Source organism: Oryza glaberrima, chromosome 8, assembly GCF_000147395.1.
Source record: "Oryza glaberrima chromosome 8, OglaRS2, whole genome shotgun sequence".
Taxonomy (NCBI): Eukaryota; Viridiplantae; Streptophyta; class Magnoliopsida; order Poales; family Poaceae; genus Oryza; species Oryza glaberrima.
In genome coordinates, this window is record NC_068333.1 from 14,919,097 (window position 1) to 14,933,464 (window position 14,368).

Below are 14,368 nucleotides of genomic sequence, written 5' to 3' on the forward strand. Positions count from 1 at the left end.
CCGGTGCTGTCTGCGCCGCGGCGGCGGACGGATCTGGGAGGAAGGGAAGGAGAGGATTGGAGCGTCACCGCCATTGTCTCCTCTTCCGTCTAGATCTGGGAGGGTGGGGAGGGGCCAGCGCCATATTTGAGATGAAGGGGGGAGGGCAGCGCGGACGGCTGTCAGCTCCCCTCCTTGGATGTCGCCACCGCTGCCTCCTTGCACGAGCCGAGCCGCTGACGGCCACCGGCTCCTCCTTCTTGCATGCACCGACGGTCATCGGCTCCACCTACTTTGACGCCGCCGCGGCCTCCTTACGCGCCGAGCCGCCGACGGCAGCTGGTTCCTCCTCGTCCTTGTGCACACGGACGGCCGTCAGCTCCTCCATCTCCTCCGCCGCTGCCGCCTCCTTGCGCGTGCTGAGCCGCCAGCTCCTCCTTGCGCATACGTGCTTTGAGGAGATGGAGAGGGACAGGCCGGTTGGACGAGTGAATAAGGATAAGTAGTCTGCACGTGAAAAGTAATTTTTGCTGGCGAACCACTTAAGAGGTCTGCTAGCGAAAATAAAAGTATTTTTACGGGCGGTTCTCTTAAGTGATCCGTCCAGAAAAATTGATTTTTGCAGGCGGACGACGGTCTTACCCCCGGTTGCCATTTTCGTAGGCGGCCATTTGGCTTCGAGGGACATATCCGCTTGGGAAAAAATAAGCATACATCTGCAAAAATGATTCTTCTAGTTATGAATACACGAATATTTGTTTTAGTATATATATATAACATATATACAATGTTTCATCAATGAATATAGAAAAAGGCAAAACATCTTCTGTTGGAACGAATAGTAATAACTCGTACACTTTTCGTGGTGTATATTAGTGTGTAACCAAGAAGTTTGGTTGTATAAATCCATTCTTTCATGTCACAAGACAAATTTATTCACTATATGCGATTATATTTTGGAAAAATATATATGATCAAATAAGCACATTATGCATATATAATTTTGACTTGACATAGTCCACCCTTTCGTGTATTAATAATGCCGGATGCTGATATCCCAACTGCCATCTTAACAGGATATCGTAGTTTATTTTTTCTCTTAACAGCATGTTTACGAAGCTAACAAGGTCTATATATTCAGCGTTGTTCAACGAACCGTTGTTATGTGATCGGAAAATTTTGAAGTTCAGCAATATAGACGTTATGGTAAATTAGTCTGCAATATTGGCAAGTCGTTGATGACTTCGGAGGAAGACAGGACAAAACAGAAGGATCGATTAAGTATAGACTCAATCAACATAATGGCAAAATATCGGAGGCGACTCCCCGTCGGGCGGCCGATAGGGAGGTGGTAAAATCGGGGGCGCTGCAGCGCCACGTATACGTGAAAAACACTTTAAATTATTTTTTTCTCTTAATTATTTATCCAAATCATGATCCGATTTCACCATTAAATTCATTGCAATTAAATTTTTAAAACAAGACCACACATGGATATATTACAACGAAATTTTTTTAGCTTATTATTGAATTATTTTTATATATTGCACGATGTTCCACCAGGTTGTCAGGGTTATGGATACCACATACCTAATAGTAGTCGACTAAATTTCGGCAGGACCCACCACATACCATGTCCTATACGAAAACAACCTTCAGATATAGGAGGAGTTCCATATAAGAAAGGATGAATAGAGTTCTACATGGAAACAACAAGGACTACTTGGATTGTATCCATATTGGTTTTCCCTACTTCTATTTAGACAAGGGGACACCTATTGGTATAAATACAAGGCCCCCTAAGAGGAGAGGGGAGACGGAACAATAGATCAAGACACAAGATCAACATACAAGCCAACATGCGCCAAGACAAGACGCCGGATATCGACTTCAGAGATAAGCATGGCTAGTCCCCTACGGTGTCTACGGATACTGATATGAGAGATATAGTGCTGTCTTTGATCTTGCCGGATGCGGATTCGAGGAGGAAGGCTACCCTGTTGTCGACTACGAGTCAGCACTTCAGACCGCCAAGTCGACAACAGTTAGATAGGCTACCCTAAATATTGTACTGGTGTGATTATGGTGAATAAGAGCAACGACCAGCTTCGGCCAACAGGAGTAGGGTTATTACTTGACAATTCAGGGGCCCGAACCTGTATAAAAATCCTCGTCTCTGTCTTTTTTACCTCAATCTCGCATATATCCTAGTACCAACGATCCCCATACTATAAAAATACCGGAATCGTGACATCAAACGTTGACATAGGTATATCGGAATTGTTTCACTAAGTAGATAAAAAATGTTTTAATCGTTTAAATCAGATGTTGTTTTACCTTATATAAAAACAATGTTTCAGCAAATAGTGAAAGGATGTTTCAGTTAACTACAACATTTGAACCATACATAGTGAAACATTATAAGTACACTTGGTAAAATATTTTTGTTGGAACAAAAAATGAAACGAATTTCCTTAATAGAGGGTTTCCAAAATATGTAGGTGATTTGTTGTAAAAGAATGTTTCGTTCACTGCAACATTAGATCATATATAGTGAAACATTGTGAGTATAATAGGTGAAACATTTTTGGTGGAACAAAAAAATGAAACAAAATCCCTTAATAGAGGGTTTCCAAAATATGTGGGTTATTTGTTGCAAAAGAATATTTTAATTCACTGCAACATTAGATCTATTCATAGTAAAATATTGTGAGTACACCTGGTGAAACATTTTTTTGAGACGTGGCAGGTGGGGGTAGGACACATAGTGAGGCCTGGGAGACATGTGCGCGTCAGGGGGGAGCGCCCAATTTTGCTCCCATGGTCGGTCCCCCGAGGCGAAGGATTTCCACAAAATATCCTTTAATTAATTACGGCACGGTTACGTATGCCTTCGCTAAGAATTTAAATTTTGTCCACCAAACTACGATGCTATACTTCTACTTTTTCCTCTGACCGTTAACACGCATTTCTTCCATCGATTTTACCCAAGAATTCTTTCCTACTCTAAAAAAAATCATCATTTAATAAGGGACATATAAGTCATTTTTCTTCCCTACGATTTTGTCTCTTGATTGCAACTGTATCAACTCTTTTTGGGACAGAGTGATTAGTTAACTATATTGACTTGGTACCGTTGACCGTTCGTTTGCAAATTGCAAGTACTGAAAGAAAGGAAATAATGAGAAGTCCCATTATTTCCAAATTTAAGTACTGTAAGATTCCAAATCAATGTCATTTTCGTTTTCCTACTAATCTGTTTTTTGATTGCTACTGTACGTTATAATACGATATTCCACTTACTGGAATATGCCATTAACTTTTCAACTTCTGCGATTTAACATTGTTGTCTAGTTAGTCTCCGTTAGTACTGCATAACTCTATCCAAATGACCCAAAAAAGTCCAAAGTTTAGACAAATTCCGAAATCTAACGGCGACAGTTAATCGGAGAAATTCAAAAGTCAATGGCATAGTGTAGAATTTGATAAAGTCTGCGTCAAATCATAGAATCGGGTCAAAGTCAGTGCCATACAATAGATTTTCTCTTTTTGAAATACATTAGAAATCTTATATAAAATAGTATATATTTATTCTGTAGTTTATTATAAAGTCTGATATGATCCAATCCTACGATTGAATACTATAAAAAAATAATTCATGGCGTACAATACCTTTTACAGGTTGATAGGTGCTTAAAACAACATACAATACCTTAATTACAAGTTGATGTACATAAACTAGCTAGCAAAACTAGTAGCTAGTTACATTAATAATATCACAAGCACATTCAGTTGCATATATAGATAATTAAATTTACGGAGTTTGCCAATTGATTATCACTTTTCAAGCTGGGGATAACTGATGTGACAGAGGAAACTCTATGGCTATCTCGTCAGCTTCTTCGCAACTGATTTTACCTTGATTTTGCATGAATTCCTTTCTTGCCAAATGAAGATGTTCCGAAACTTCCTTCATAGCTGGCCTCTTATCCACATCTTCTTCCAGGCATTGAACAGCAATATCACCAATCATCTCAAGACAATTTACCTCTTCAGTACACATGAGTTCCTTGTCAAACATCTCCCTGGCCCTACTCTCTGTCATATAAGACTTAACGAAGTTCAATGGGAGGCTCTCATTGCCTTCGTACCTTGCTTTCTTTCCTGTGATAAGTTCTAGTAGTACAACACCAAAGCTGTATACGTCACTCTTTTCGGTAAGAAGGCCTGTCTTCATATACACAGGATCCATGTAGTTTGCATCCCCTATGACGAATTTAGTGTGATCTTTCTCAATAGATAGGAGTCTGGATATTCCAAAATCTGAGACCTTTGGAGTGAAATTTTCATCTAAGAGAATGTTGCTAGACTTAACATCTCCGTGAAGGATCTTCTGACTAGCAGATGAATGCATGTAAGCCAAAGCTTCTGCGGATTCAATAGCTATTCCTAAGCGTACATCTAGTGATAGTTTATGCTCCGTAATATTACTGTCATCACCATTACCATGAAGCACATCATAGAGGCTTCCTCGTGGTATGAATTCATATACCAGTATCGGTATATTTGTCTCCAAACAACACCCCAAGAGCCTCACCACATTCTTGTGGCTTATCTGAGATTGGATACTGACCTCATTTGCAAAATCATTTTGGCGTGCCGTGTCAACTGAAATGGGGTTCGGGCACTTAACAGCAACTTTCTGGTCATTGTCAACAGCTCCCTTGTAGACCAAACCAAATCCACCCTTTCCAATAATTGTACTGTAATTATTTGTGATTTTTTCTATCGTCTTCTTTTTGAAAATCTTAATGCCCATGCTTTGTAGTAGTTGGCCATCATTTTTCTTGAAAAACTCTCGAAGCTTCCTCTTTTCACGCTCCATGTGCAAGAAAAGGAATATGATGGACAAAATTGAGATGGCACATGTTGTTGCTGAGAAAAAAAAATCGTGGGATTAATCTTTGATTTGTGTTAGTTATTATATTTCATAAATCAATAAGTAGGAAAGGAGGACTGTATTAATTAAGAACATTACCTGTCACTACTATAGCAGGTTTGGACAGCACGGGTTGGCAAATGTGGCTATTTTTACTATCCCTCTTTCGTCCAAAATTGCATTTGCACTTGAAACCACCTTCTGTGTCAAGGCATTTCCCACCAATGCAAGGATAATTTTCTTTATAGAAGGATGGATCACACTCGTTAACATCTGTATGATAAAGAAAACAAATTCAGTGATCAAGATATCTGAATCACTATATATGCATTCATTTCAATTTTTAAAAAAAAACTTTTGTGTGTCTGTCTGTGTACAGTAGTGGTAAATTAAGGGTGCTTCCTGGAACAAGAAAATATTCAATTATAGTATGAGTCTAGAAACACTTTGCAGGTCTTTTTATTAGCTACGTGTTGCCTGATCGAATGGTGTCATGGATAACTACTACTACTAATTAAGGGGCCGGGGTTTGCATAAGCATCATATGTTTAGTTACATGCAAGTTTGTTTTAAGGAGATCGATATGGAAAAATAAAATAATGGAAACTTTATAAAATTGTTTTGAATTTTTCATGTAAATTGCCTGTTGTTGATGTCAGACATTATTAGTATTTTTTGCGAAACAAGTAAGGAAAAATGACAGACTTTTGCACCCGTTGGAGACATAGGGATTCCCAGCATAGCCGTCTGAGCAGTTGCAGAAGTACCCTGGTCCGTTGGTTGCATTCAAACAATAGCTGTGCGGACTAACACATGCGGCAGCAGCTTGTTGTCGCTGCTTCCCGTTTTCACCGCTGCTCAGAGCTGGAGGGCACGTCCCATTGTTTCTTATGGCCCAGTCGAGCACCAAAGGGGCACCCCTCTCAATCCTTCGGGCAAACGTCATGTTGCCGATTACATCCTCCTTGCTGATCTTGATATCCCTATATATATAGTTTATATCATCGTCAATGCATGGAAGGACCTCCAATCAATAATACCATTAGACACATATATATGTTTATACACTGATTTGCATAGGACGCTGACAGGGGCACAAGGGCTCTAGGATTTGAAATACGTGAATTCAACTCGAGTTAGAACTGTTCTTTTGGAAATTTCAATTTCTGGGTATATATATATATATATATATATATATATATATATATATATATATATATATATATATATGCGTACGTACCCAGGTGTGATATAGTTCGAATAATAATACCCACACCTTGCAAAGGAACAACTATAATTTAGAAATTTCAGTATGCTCACATCGCATAGTTTGCTAATTATTGGCGCATACGACCTTGCATGAATCCGAAGTTCTTTTTTTTTTTTTAAAAAAAAAGAAGACATAAACAGTTCCAAATGAAGTTTCAGACTTGTTTGAATTAGTTAGTAAACAATCCCAAAAAGTTTATAATGTATTTTTATACTTTGTTTCATTCGGGTATATACCCGCCGACTTAAATTTTGGTTTTAAGTTCTGACCGATTCAATGGCCTGCAAGAAAGTATTCTTGTTTCTCATATAGATCATATCATTAAATTTTAAGTTAGAAAAATATTCCGTATGCTGTAAAATATAAGCAGTATTAACTTTCTACATGGTTTTTAATATTGTATTTTTACTATTGATTTATTTCATAATATGACCAACAATTATGAAATTAACATCATACGAAAATTTGACTAAATTGTACTTTTGGTCACCTTTTATTATCCAAGTTTCATTTCCACAAATCTATATTTTCACTTTGAACTGGATAAATTAATATTTATCATTGTTGTAGTTCAAACTAAACCGTATGTCTAATCTCCCTTTTGGCAAATATATGGACTGCACATATATGTGAGTTCATTAGTGTACAGGAGCTGGTATGTTTGATGTCATTGATGTATCTCTATTATTATAAAAATTGAAGATGTTTTTGTCTGTATTTTGTTACATCAACTGTTTTTGAGTCGGTTCGTTCGCTTTTGGAAATATAGGTCCGTGTTTGAGTTGGATTTTAAGCTCGTTTGCTTTTGAAAATACAAAAAGGAGTCGTATAAGAAATTTCTTTTAAAAAACTCCGCATGCTAAGTTGAGATAAAAGTCGGACTTCTAATTGCAGCTCATCATTTTCTAAAAAAAATATCCAAGAGAATTCATACAGTGAATTTTACCCTAACTAAACCGTATAACAAATAATAATATTAAAATAGCATTCACCCGTTGTAATGCACGGACATTTTTTCTAGTTGAGTAAATTATTTGGGGGTGATTCAAACCGCAACAATAATTCATTCACCCGCTCCAAAGTGAATAAATAGGTTTAAGAGTGGCCCAAAATGAGAACTTGTGTAATAAAATTTGACCCAAAATGCAATTTACTCGAGAATTTTTGAAATATGGATCTAATAATACTACATGCATATATATGCACTAAACAGTACACATTCATATATTTTTAGTACAAATATTAACTAAAGTTTCTAAAAGTCTATTTTTCTGAAAATAAAGGTGTTTATATATTAGAACATATAGAAGAAGTAGTATTTTGTGTATATTAGCATGGTTAACTAGGAAATATGTACCAGCTTTTATCGGCTACCATGGCGTAGCTGCAAGGGCTGTAGTTCCAGGAAGGGTTGTTGGGGACGTTGAAGTAGAAAGCAATGTAGCTGAGACCTCCTGCGATAGACGTTTGGCAGCAGCCGAGGCCGGTGCACCCTTTGCCGTCGCCAACCTTGACCTCGCTCTCGCTGGCACAGTAGCTGATGCACCCGGTGCTGTATGTCCCGTTGTCTCGGCCTGAAAGCATAGCAATAGTGTAGCAGCCTAGGGCAGTGAAAATGTTCTTGGTCGGCGAGACCAGAAACTGCGAGGAGCTGGAGTTCAAGGACCATCCCCAGTTTGAGTCTGCAGATTGGTTGGTCGAGCTGAAGCATTTGTGAGACACAGGCAGGTAAACGCGCATCTCGGCAGTGGCTATGTTTATGTCAATGATCTCCAAATTACTCCAGTATGGTCTTGGAGGAACAAAGCTGTTGTTGCATGTGATTGGGAATACGTCGAAGCCTGGCCGCGAACAGTTTTCGCCGACCCCAAACGGGTAAGGGATGAGCACGCCACCGCACTCGTTTTGGCAGTTCGGCATGTCACTGGCAGCAGCCATGGCTACGTATATGGACGACGTTGACGGCAGGAAAAGGGAGGTGAAGAAGAAGAAGAAGCAGCTGCAGCAGCAGCGGCGGATGGGCTCATGCAGTGACATGGTCGCTAATTTCTTGTATTTGTGATCGATATCACTATGCATAAGCTGTGTGTACAACAATCTCATCTCTAGGTATGCATATTTATAAGCGGGCCGGGGCAATAGCATGCAAGCACAGGTCTCCTATCGTCTTTGTCTATCAATCCTCCATTTATTTTTGCATGACGAAACTGCAGTCCATTTTTTAACGTCCGTTAAGGAGACGCAGTCATACAGTCATACACACACATATAGAAAACTCATCATATGCCACTGAGTTTGTTACATGTCTACGATTTACCATTGACTTTGTCACCTTTTTACAATATGCCATCAACTCTTTTTCAACTTCTACGATTTACCATCATCGTCCAGTTAACCTCCGCTAGGACCGTATAATTTTACCCAAATGACCAAAATACCCCTGAAACAAAAACTTTCAAAATTCGGACAAAATTCTGAAATACTCCCTCCATTCCATAATATAAGACACAACCACTTTTCTTAGATGTTTCATAATATAAGGCATGCATGCAAGTATACAATTAACTATGACATCTTCTCCATTAAATTATTACTTTTTTAAATCCTCCACTCTCATGTTATCTAATCCTATTGGATGCATGCATTATATTTATTAAGATGATTCAAACTACAAGATGATAATAATTATTTCTTGGTCTTTGGGTTAAGGGTGGTTGTGCCTTATATTTTGGAATGGAGGGAGTATCATATTGTAAACATCCAATTTTTTGCCAAAAAACTTAAAATCCTATATTTCGGAATCTTTGACCCAATTTTGGAAGTTTTTGTCCCAAGAGTATTTTGGTCGATTTAACAAAAATATACAGTACTAACGGTGGCTAACCGGATGGCAATGGTAAATCGTAGAAGTTAAGAAAAAGTCGATGGTAGATGGCATATTATAGAACATGATAAAGTCAGTGGCAAATCGTAGTCATGTCGCTAACATAGTGGCATATAATGGATTCTTTATATATATATATATATATATATATATATATATATATATATATATATATATATATATATATATATATATATAGGTGTTGCATAATATGAACCAAGATGCATATGCACCTACATGGATAGTTTGACACATGTACCTACTTGATTGGTTCCCTTCATGGTGGCCGTAAAGGATGGTACATGTTATAATTTTTGTGGTCCAAAATGCCCCTCAAGTAGTACTACAGTAGTTCGCATGAAAAATTTATTTTGTGGTTTTCCCTTTTTTTCAAAGTAATGTCCTACGTATATTTAATATGTTGATAAAAAAACATGACATTATATTTCTGAAAAATATATGATGTAGATTCATTACAACATATTGTGAGATAATTTTGTAATTATTTTACAACTTTAGATTTGTAATTGAGATTTTATTCAAGAATAATGTATTTCCATTTCCCCCCTCAACGGTTGTATTATCTTTCTATGGGTGGATTTTGTGTTCTGTTTGGTTTGCATTTGCATTTTCAGGAAAAAAATTTCTAATTGTTTTCTAGTCAATTCAAGTTATGGGTTTAGGTATAAATTATTTTCTAAATGCTATTTAGAGATGTGTCATTTGCAAGTTTCATTTTCAGAGGAATGTTATTAGTATGAACATTAGGAGACCATTAGTATGAACATTAGGAGACCATTTTCCTTTTTTTTTTCAAAGTAATGTCCTATGTTTTGTTTAATATGTTGATAAAAAAAATATGACATTATATTTCTGAAAAATATATGATATAGATTCATAACAACATATTGTGAGATAATTTTGCAAATTTTTTTACAACTTTAGATATGTAATTGATATTTTTTTCAAGAATAATGAATTTCCATTTTAGGAGAATGAGATTGTTGAGACAGGCCTTCTAGTCAAAGCAAGTTATGGGTTTAGATATAAATTATTTTCTAAATACTATTTAGAGATGTGTCATTTGCAAGTTTCATTTTTAGAGAAATGTCATTAGTATGAACACTAGGAGACCATTTGCACATTTTATTTAGAGATATAAAATCATTTTCTAAATGCTATTTATTAGAGAAATGCCATTAAGAGATCATCTGCAAATTTTATATTTCATACAAAAGAAGATATATGATATATCAGTATGAACATGTTCAACAAATCTTAATATATATCACTCAAGTTACAAAGTCAAGAGAGATAAAAAAAACTAATGTTTATATGTACAAGTACAATATAGAAATTTGCTTTGAATCAATGAATGTTTCATGTTGTGACATACTAGTACAAAAGGGCAATTTGGGACAAACTCAAAATGTGACAGTGGCATTGTGTACCATCCCCTTCTCTCCCCTGTATAGCAATAGCACAAATCTTAACACCCATCAATGGTGTAGATTGTTGGTGCATATGAACCTAGGTTCACATTTGCTTTTCCCCATATATATATATATATATAGGAGTTGGATAATATGAACCTAGGTGCATATGCACCAACAATCTACACCATTCATATGCGTGCATGGATCTTAAAGCTTGGTCCATTTAGCCCATGGTAAAATGTACCTATCCGCTTTAACCCTTATAGTGAGAGCATGGGATGGTACACAATGCAATTTCAATGACTGAAATGCCCTTTAAGTAGTACTACAGTGCAATTCAATGGGTAATATTTGTTTTTTCATTTTTTTTGAGCTATGGTGGTGATAGTGGATTGCTCTATGGTCTGCACAACTTGCAAAATTTGATTTAGAGATATATCGGTGACAAATTTTCATTCTATAGATAGATATTAATTTGTAAATGTCATTTGCAGGAACATCAAGCTTGATCAGAATGACCTTTATACAGATATGATCTCCTTTCATTTTGGTCTGGGATGACAACCATATGATTGCCTTGTTTCTGTACAAACGATTGTTGAACTCTGAAATCTTGTGAATGACACTACTCCAATGTCCTGTATTGATGCGCTAATTTTTCTTTTCAAGTGTAAAATCCCGGTTCATGAAGATTTTTGTGTTTCTTGTAACTGAGATTGTTATTTTCTTAAGGCATGTGTTTTATATGCTTGGCCCTTTTAATTTCATATGCTTGCCTAGATTTATGATTAGCCTGATGGAGTATTTTCTTAATATGTTTGATGAAATAAATCAACAGAGTTATATATTATTTTGGGATGTCATGCATGGCAGCGTCATTTGTTGAATGGATATATAGATATCATTTTCGTAAGATGTGTCTGGATATATAGGTCCCGTTCGTTTCTTGTGGAAGAAGTGGATGAAAATTTGGATACTCATGGCATGCTTTTCAAACAGCTAAACGGTACACTTCATGCGAAAACTTTATATATGAAAGTTGTTTTAAAATATTAGATTAATCCATTTTTCAAGTTTGTAATAATTAAAACCCAATTAGTCACACTTTATTACCACCTCGTTTTGCGTGGAACACTTAATTTTCATCTTTATATATCTTCATCTTCAAGAGATTCAAACGCCACCATAATAGACATCGTTTTGTCATTATTGGCTGAATGTCATATTGAGATAAAAAATCTTGGGCTTGGAGATATACCATGTGCCAAACGTGACATATATGATATATAGATATATCATACAAATATGTGTAGATTAGACTTCGTCACATGACATGAGGTTCTGTTAGTTCTCCATTGGGGCAATGAACTGGAGTACAGCAGCAAAAGGGCAATTTTGGAACCATAAAGAGTGCCTAAGACTCATTCTGTACCCATCCCATCTCTTTTCTCTATAATAAATATCCATTTGGTCAAGTGAAGGTACTTTTCCATCACGAATCTTAGCAAGCACCAACGGTGTAGATTTTGGGTGCAGGTTTCCATATATATATATATATATATATATATATATATATATATATATATATATATATATATATATATATATATAGAATAGTTATTCTATACCCTATCGTCCCTCCCTCCCTCCCTCCCGATCCCCCCTTCCCGATCTCTCTCTTCTCTCGCTCCCCTCCCCCTTCTCTCTCGCTCCCCCTCCCTCCTCCGATCTCTCTCTTTTTTTTATTTTAGTTTTTTCTGTTTTTTTTCTCCCTGAAACATTTTTTTCCTCTTTTCTAGAGGAATAAAAAATAAATTACCAAATTCAAGACTTAAACCCATGACCTCATAGTTCAAAGTACATTCGTCTAACCAATTCATCTAATGATGCTATTTGTTTTAAGAATTTTGTGAGAAAATAATATGATTATCAAGTCCTATATCTTTCACTATTGAAACTCATAGCATGTTACTATGCTCCAGTAGTAACATTGTTGTAAAAGTACAGTAACACGTGACGTTATTGTATAACACATAGGACGTTACTGCACTTCTGGCAGTAATGTCATAGTAAAATTATAGTAGACCAGGAATCGAAACAAAAATATATGGGTTAAAGCCTCACATGCTAACCATATACTTGTTACTGCACAAAAGTAGAAGTGTTACTACATAGTAGGTATATGTTACCACTTTCAAGTAGCTATGTTACTGCACGATAATTGTAGTTTTACTATGTCATTTTTAGAAGATGAAGATCGAATAGGTGGGCTATAGGAAAAGTCTGTAGGTGGCTTTAAGCGAGGTCTGATTGATGTATGAGTGTTTTGAACAATTTTATACATTTGGTAAAATCATGTTACTGCATGTATATATACATGTTACTGCAAATTACATACTATGTTACTGCATATGGAGTATTAAAGTTCAAAATGCCAATATTTGAAAAGCAATATCTCACAAGTTATGTATTATTTTTTAAAACCGTTTTCACAATGATGCTACAGTGTTATTGCATGTGGAGGTTTAAACTTCAAAACGCATCTACGTACTCCCCTCCTCAAGAAACCGTTCTTCCTCCCTCTTTTCAAGAAAACTGATCTCCTCCCTCCAATATAGTGTTACTGCATGTATATGACGTTACTGCACTTTTGACAGTAATATTATGGTGAATTACAGTAAATCAGGAATTGAAACAAAAATATATAGGTTAAAAGTCTTAGATGCTAACCATATACTTATTACTGCACAAAAGTAAAAGTGTTACTGCACGGAAGGAACACATTACCACGTGTTTATGCAGTAACACTACCCAAAAAAATATAGTAAAACGCAGTGTAATAACATCGTGATGTGATTGTAGTAACATACAACAGACAAGTAGTAACAAGTAATAGTATAGTATTACTACTTGTGGAGAGACAAATTGCAAAAAAGTCAAGCTTTGAAGAACAATATCTCCCAAGTGATGTAAGGTTTTTTAAAACTGTTTGCACCATGATGCTAGAAAAAAAGAGCTTATCAAAAGTAGATCCGTCATAACTATATTTCAACTATATTTTAACGTTGTTACTGCACGTAAGACACAATGTTACTACACAGTGGTCGTCGTGTTACTGCACCGTCCTGGGATGAGAGCTGAGAAGAGGTGGGTGGTGGGGGGAGTTAGTAGGTGGGTTTGACCGGTGGGAGGGGCCTTTGATCAAGGTGGGAGGCGGGTTTTGGGCCTTGGTAAGGAGAGGGAAGTGGGTGTGACCCTTGGGAGGGAGGGGGGTGTAGAATAGTTTTTTTATATATACACACACACACGAAAAAATGCCTGTGCGTTGCAATGGGTAAATTCTATTTTAATTTTATTATTGTTATACGGTTTAGTTAGGGTAAAATTTGCTGTGGGAATACGCTTCACTTTTTTTTAGAAAATAATGAGCTGTAATTAGGAGTGTATATTTCAACTCAAATTAGCGTGCGAGTTTTTTCAAAAGATTTCTTATTCGAATCCTTTTATACTTTCAAAAAGAAAACAAGCTTAAAATTTAACTCAAACACGAATCTATATTTCCAAAAACAAATGAACTTAAAAACGGACTCAAACAACTCAAATAGATCTCCCAGTAGCTGCCCAAGATTAGATGGAAACATAAGCATAGTAGGAAACGTAAATACGTTATCTGCTTGTCTCGTCTGTTTGCCATGAAAATAGGAACGAAAATATTGAAGCGAATTGTCGAAACATGAATTCGGCAATAATAAAAGGGGATAGCGCACGAGACCTAAAAGTGGATGATGCGGAGACAAAGGATTTAGACAGGTTTAGACCTTCTCAATGAGAGGTAATACCCTACTCCTGTTTGGGGATTT

At 36.5% G+C, this 14,368-nt stretch overlaps 1 protein-coding gene across 1 annotated transcript; it reads right to left on the reverse strand.

The window, feature by feature from the left end:
• Nucleotides 1-3,547: 3,547 nt before the first annotated feature.
• On the reverse strand, nt 3,548-8,137 carry LOC127782962 (wall-associated receptor kinase 1-like). Its single transcript, XM_052310256.1, has 4 exons — nt 7,546-8,137; nt 5,624-5,901; nt 5,018-5,191; nt 3,548-4,914 (listed from the first exon to the last, which is right to left on the reverse strand). Exons 1-4 carry the CDS (start codon nt 8,124-8,126, stop codon nt 3,824-3,826), a joined length of 2,124 nt encoding a protein of 707 aa, XP_052166216.1. The 5' UTR covers nt 8,127-8,137; the 3' UTR covers nt 3,548-3,823.
• Nucleotides 8,138-14,368: the final 6,231 nt, after the last annotated feature.

Bases quoted from the DNA above. Each gene is read 5' to 3' on its own strand.
- LOC127782962 (XM_052310256.1), bottom strand. From the start codon at position 8,126: ATGGCTGCTGCCAGTGACATGCCGAACTGCCAAAACGAGTGCGGTGGC. The intron at 5,192-5,623 runs GTCTGTCATTTT...TTTATCATACAG, and splicing joins TGTCTCCAACGGGTGCAAAA to ATGTTAACGAGTGTGATCCA. The intron at 4,915-5,017 runs GTAATGTTCTTA...TTTTTTTCTCAG, and splicing joins ACCTGCTATAGTAGTGACAG to CAACAACATGTGCCATCTCA.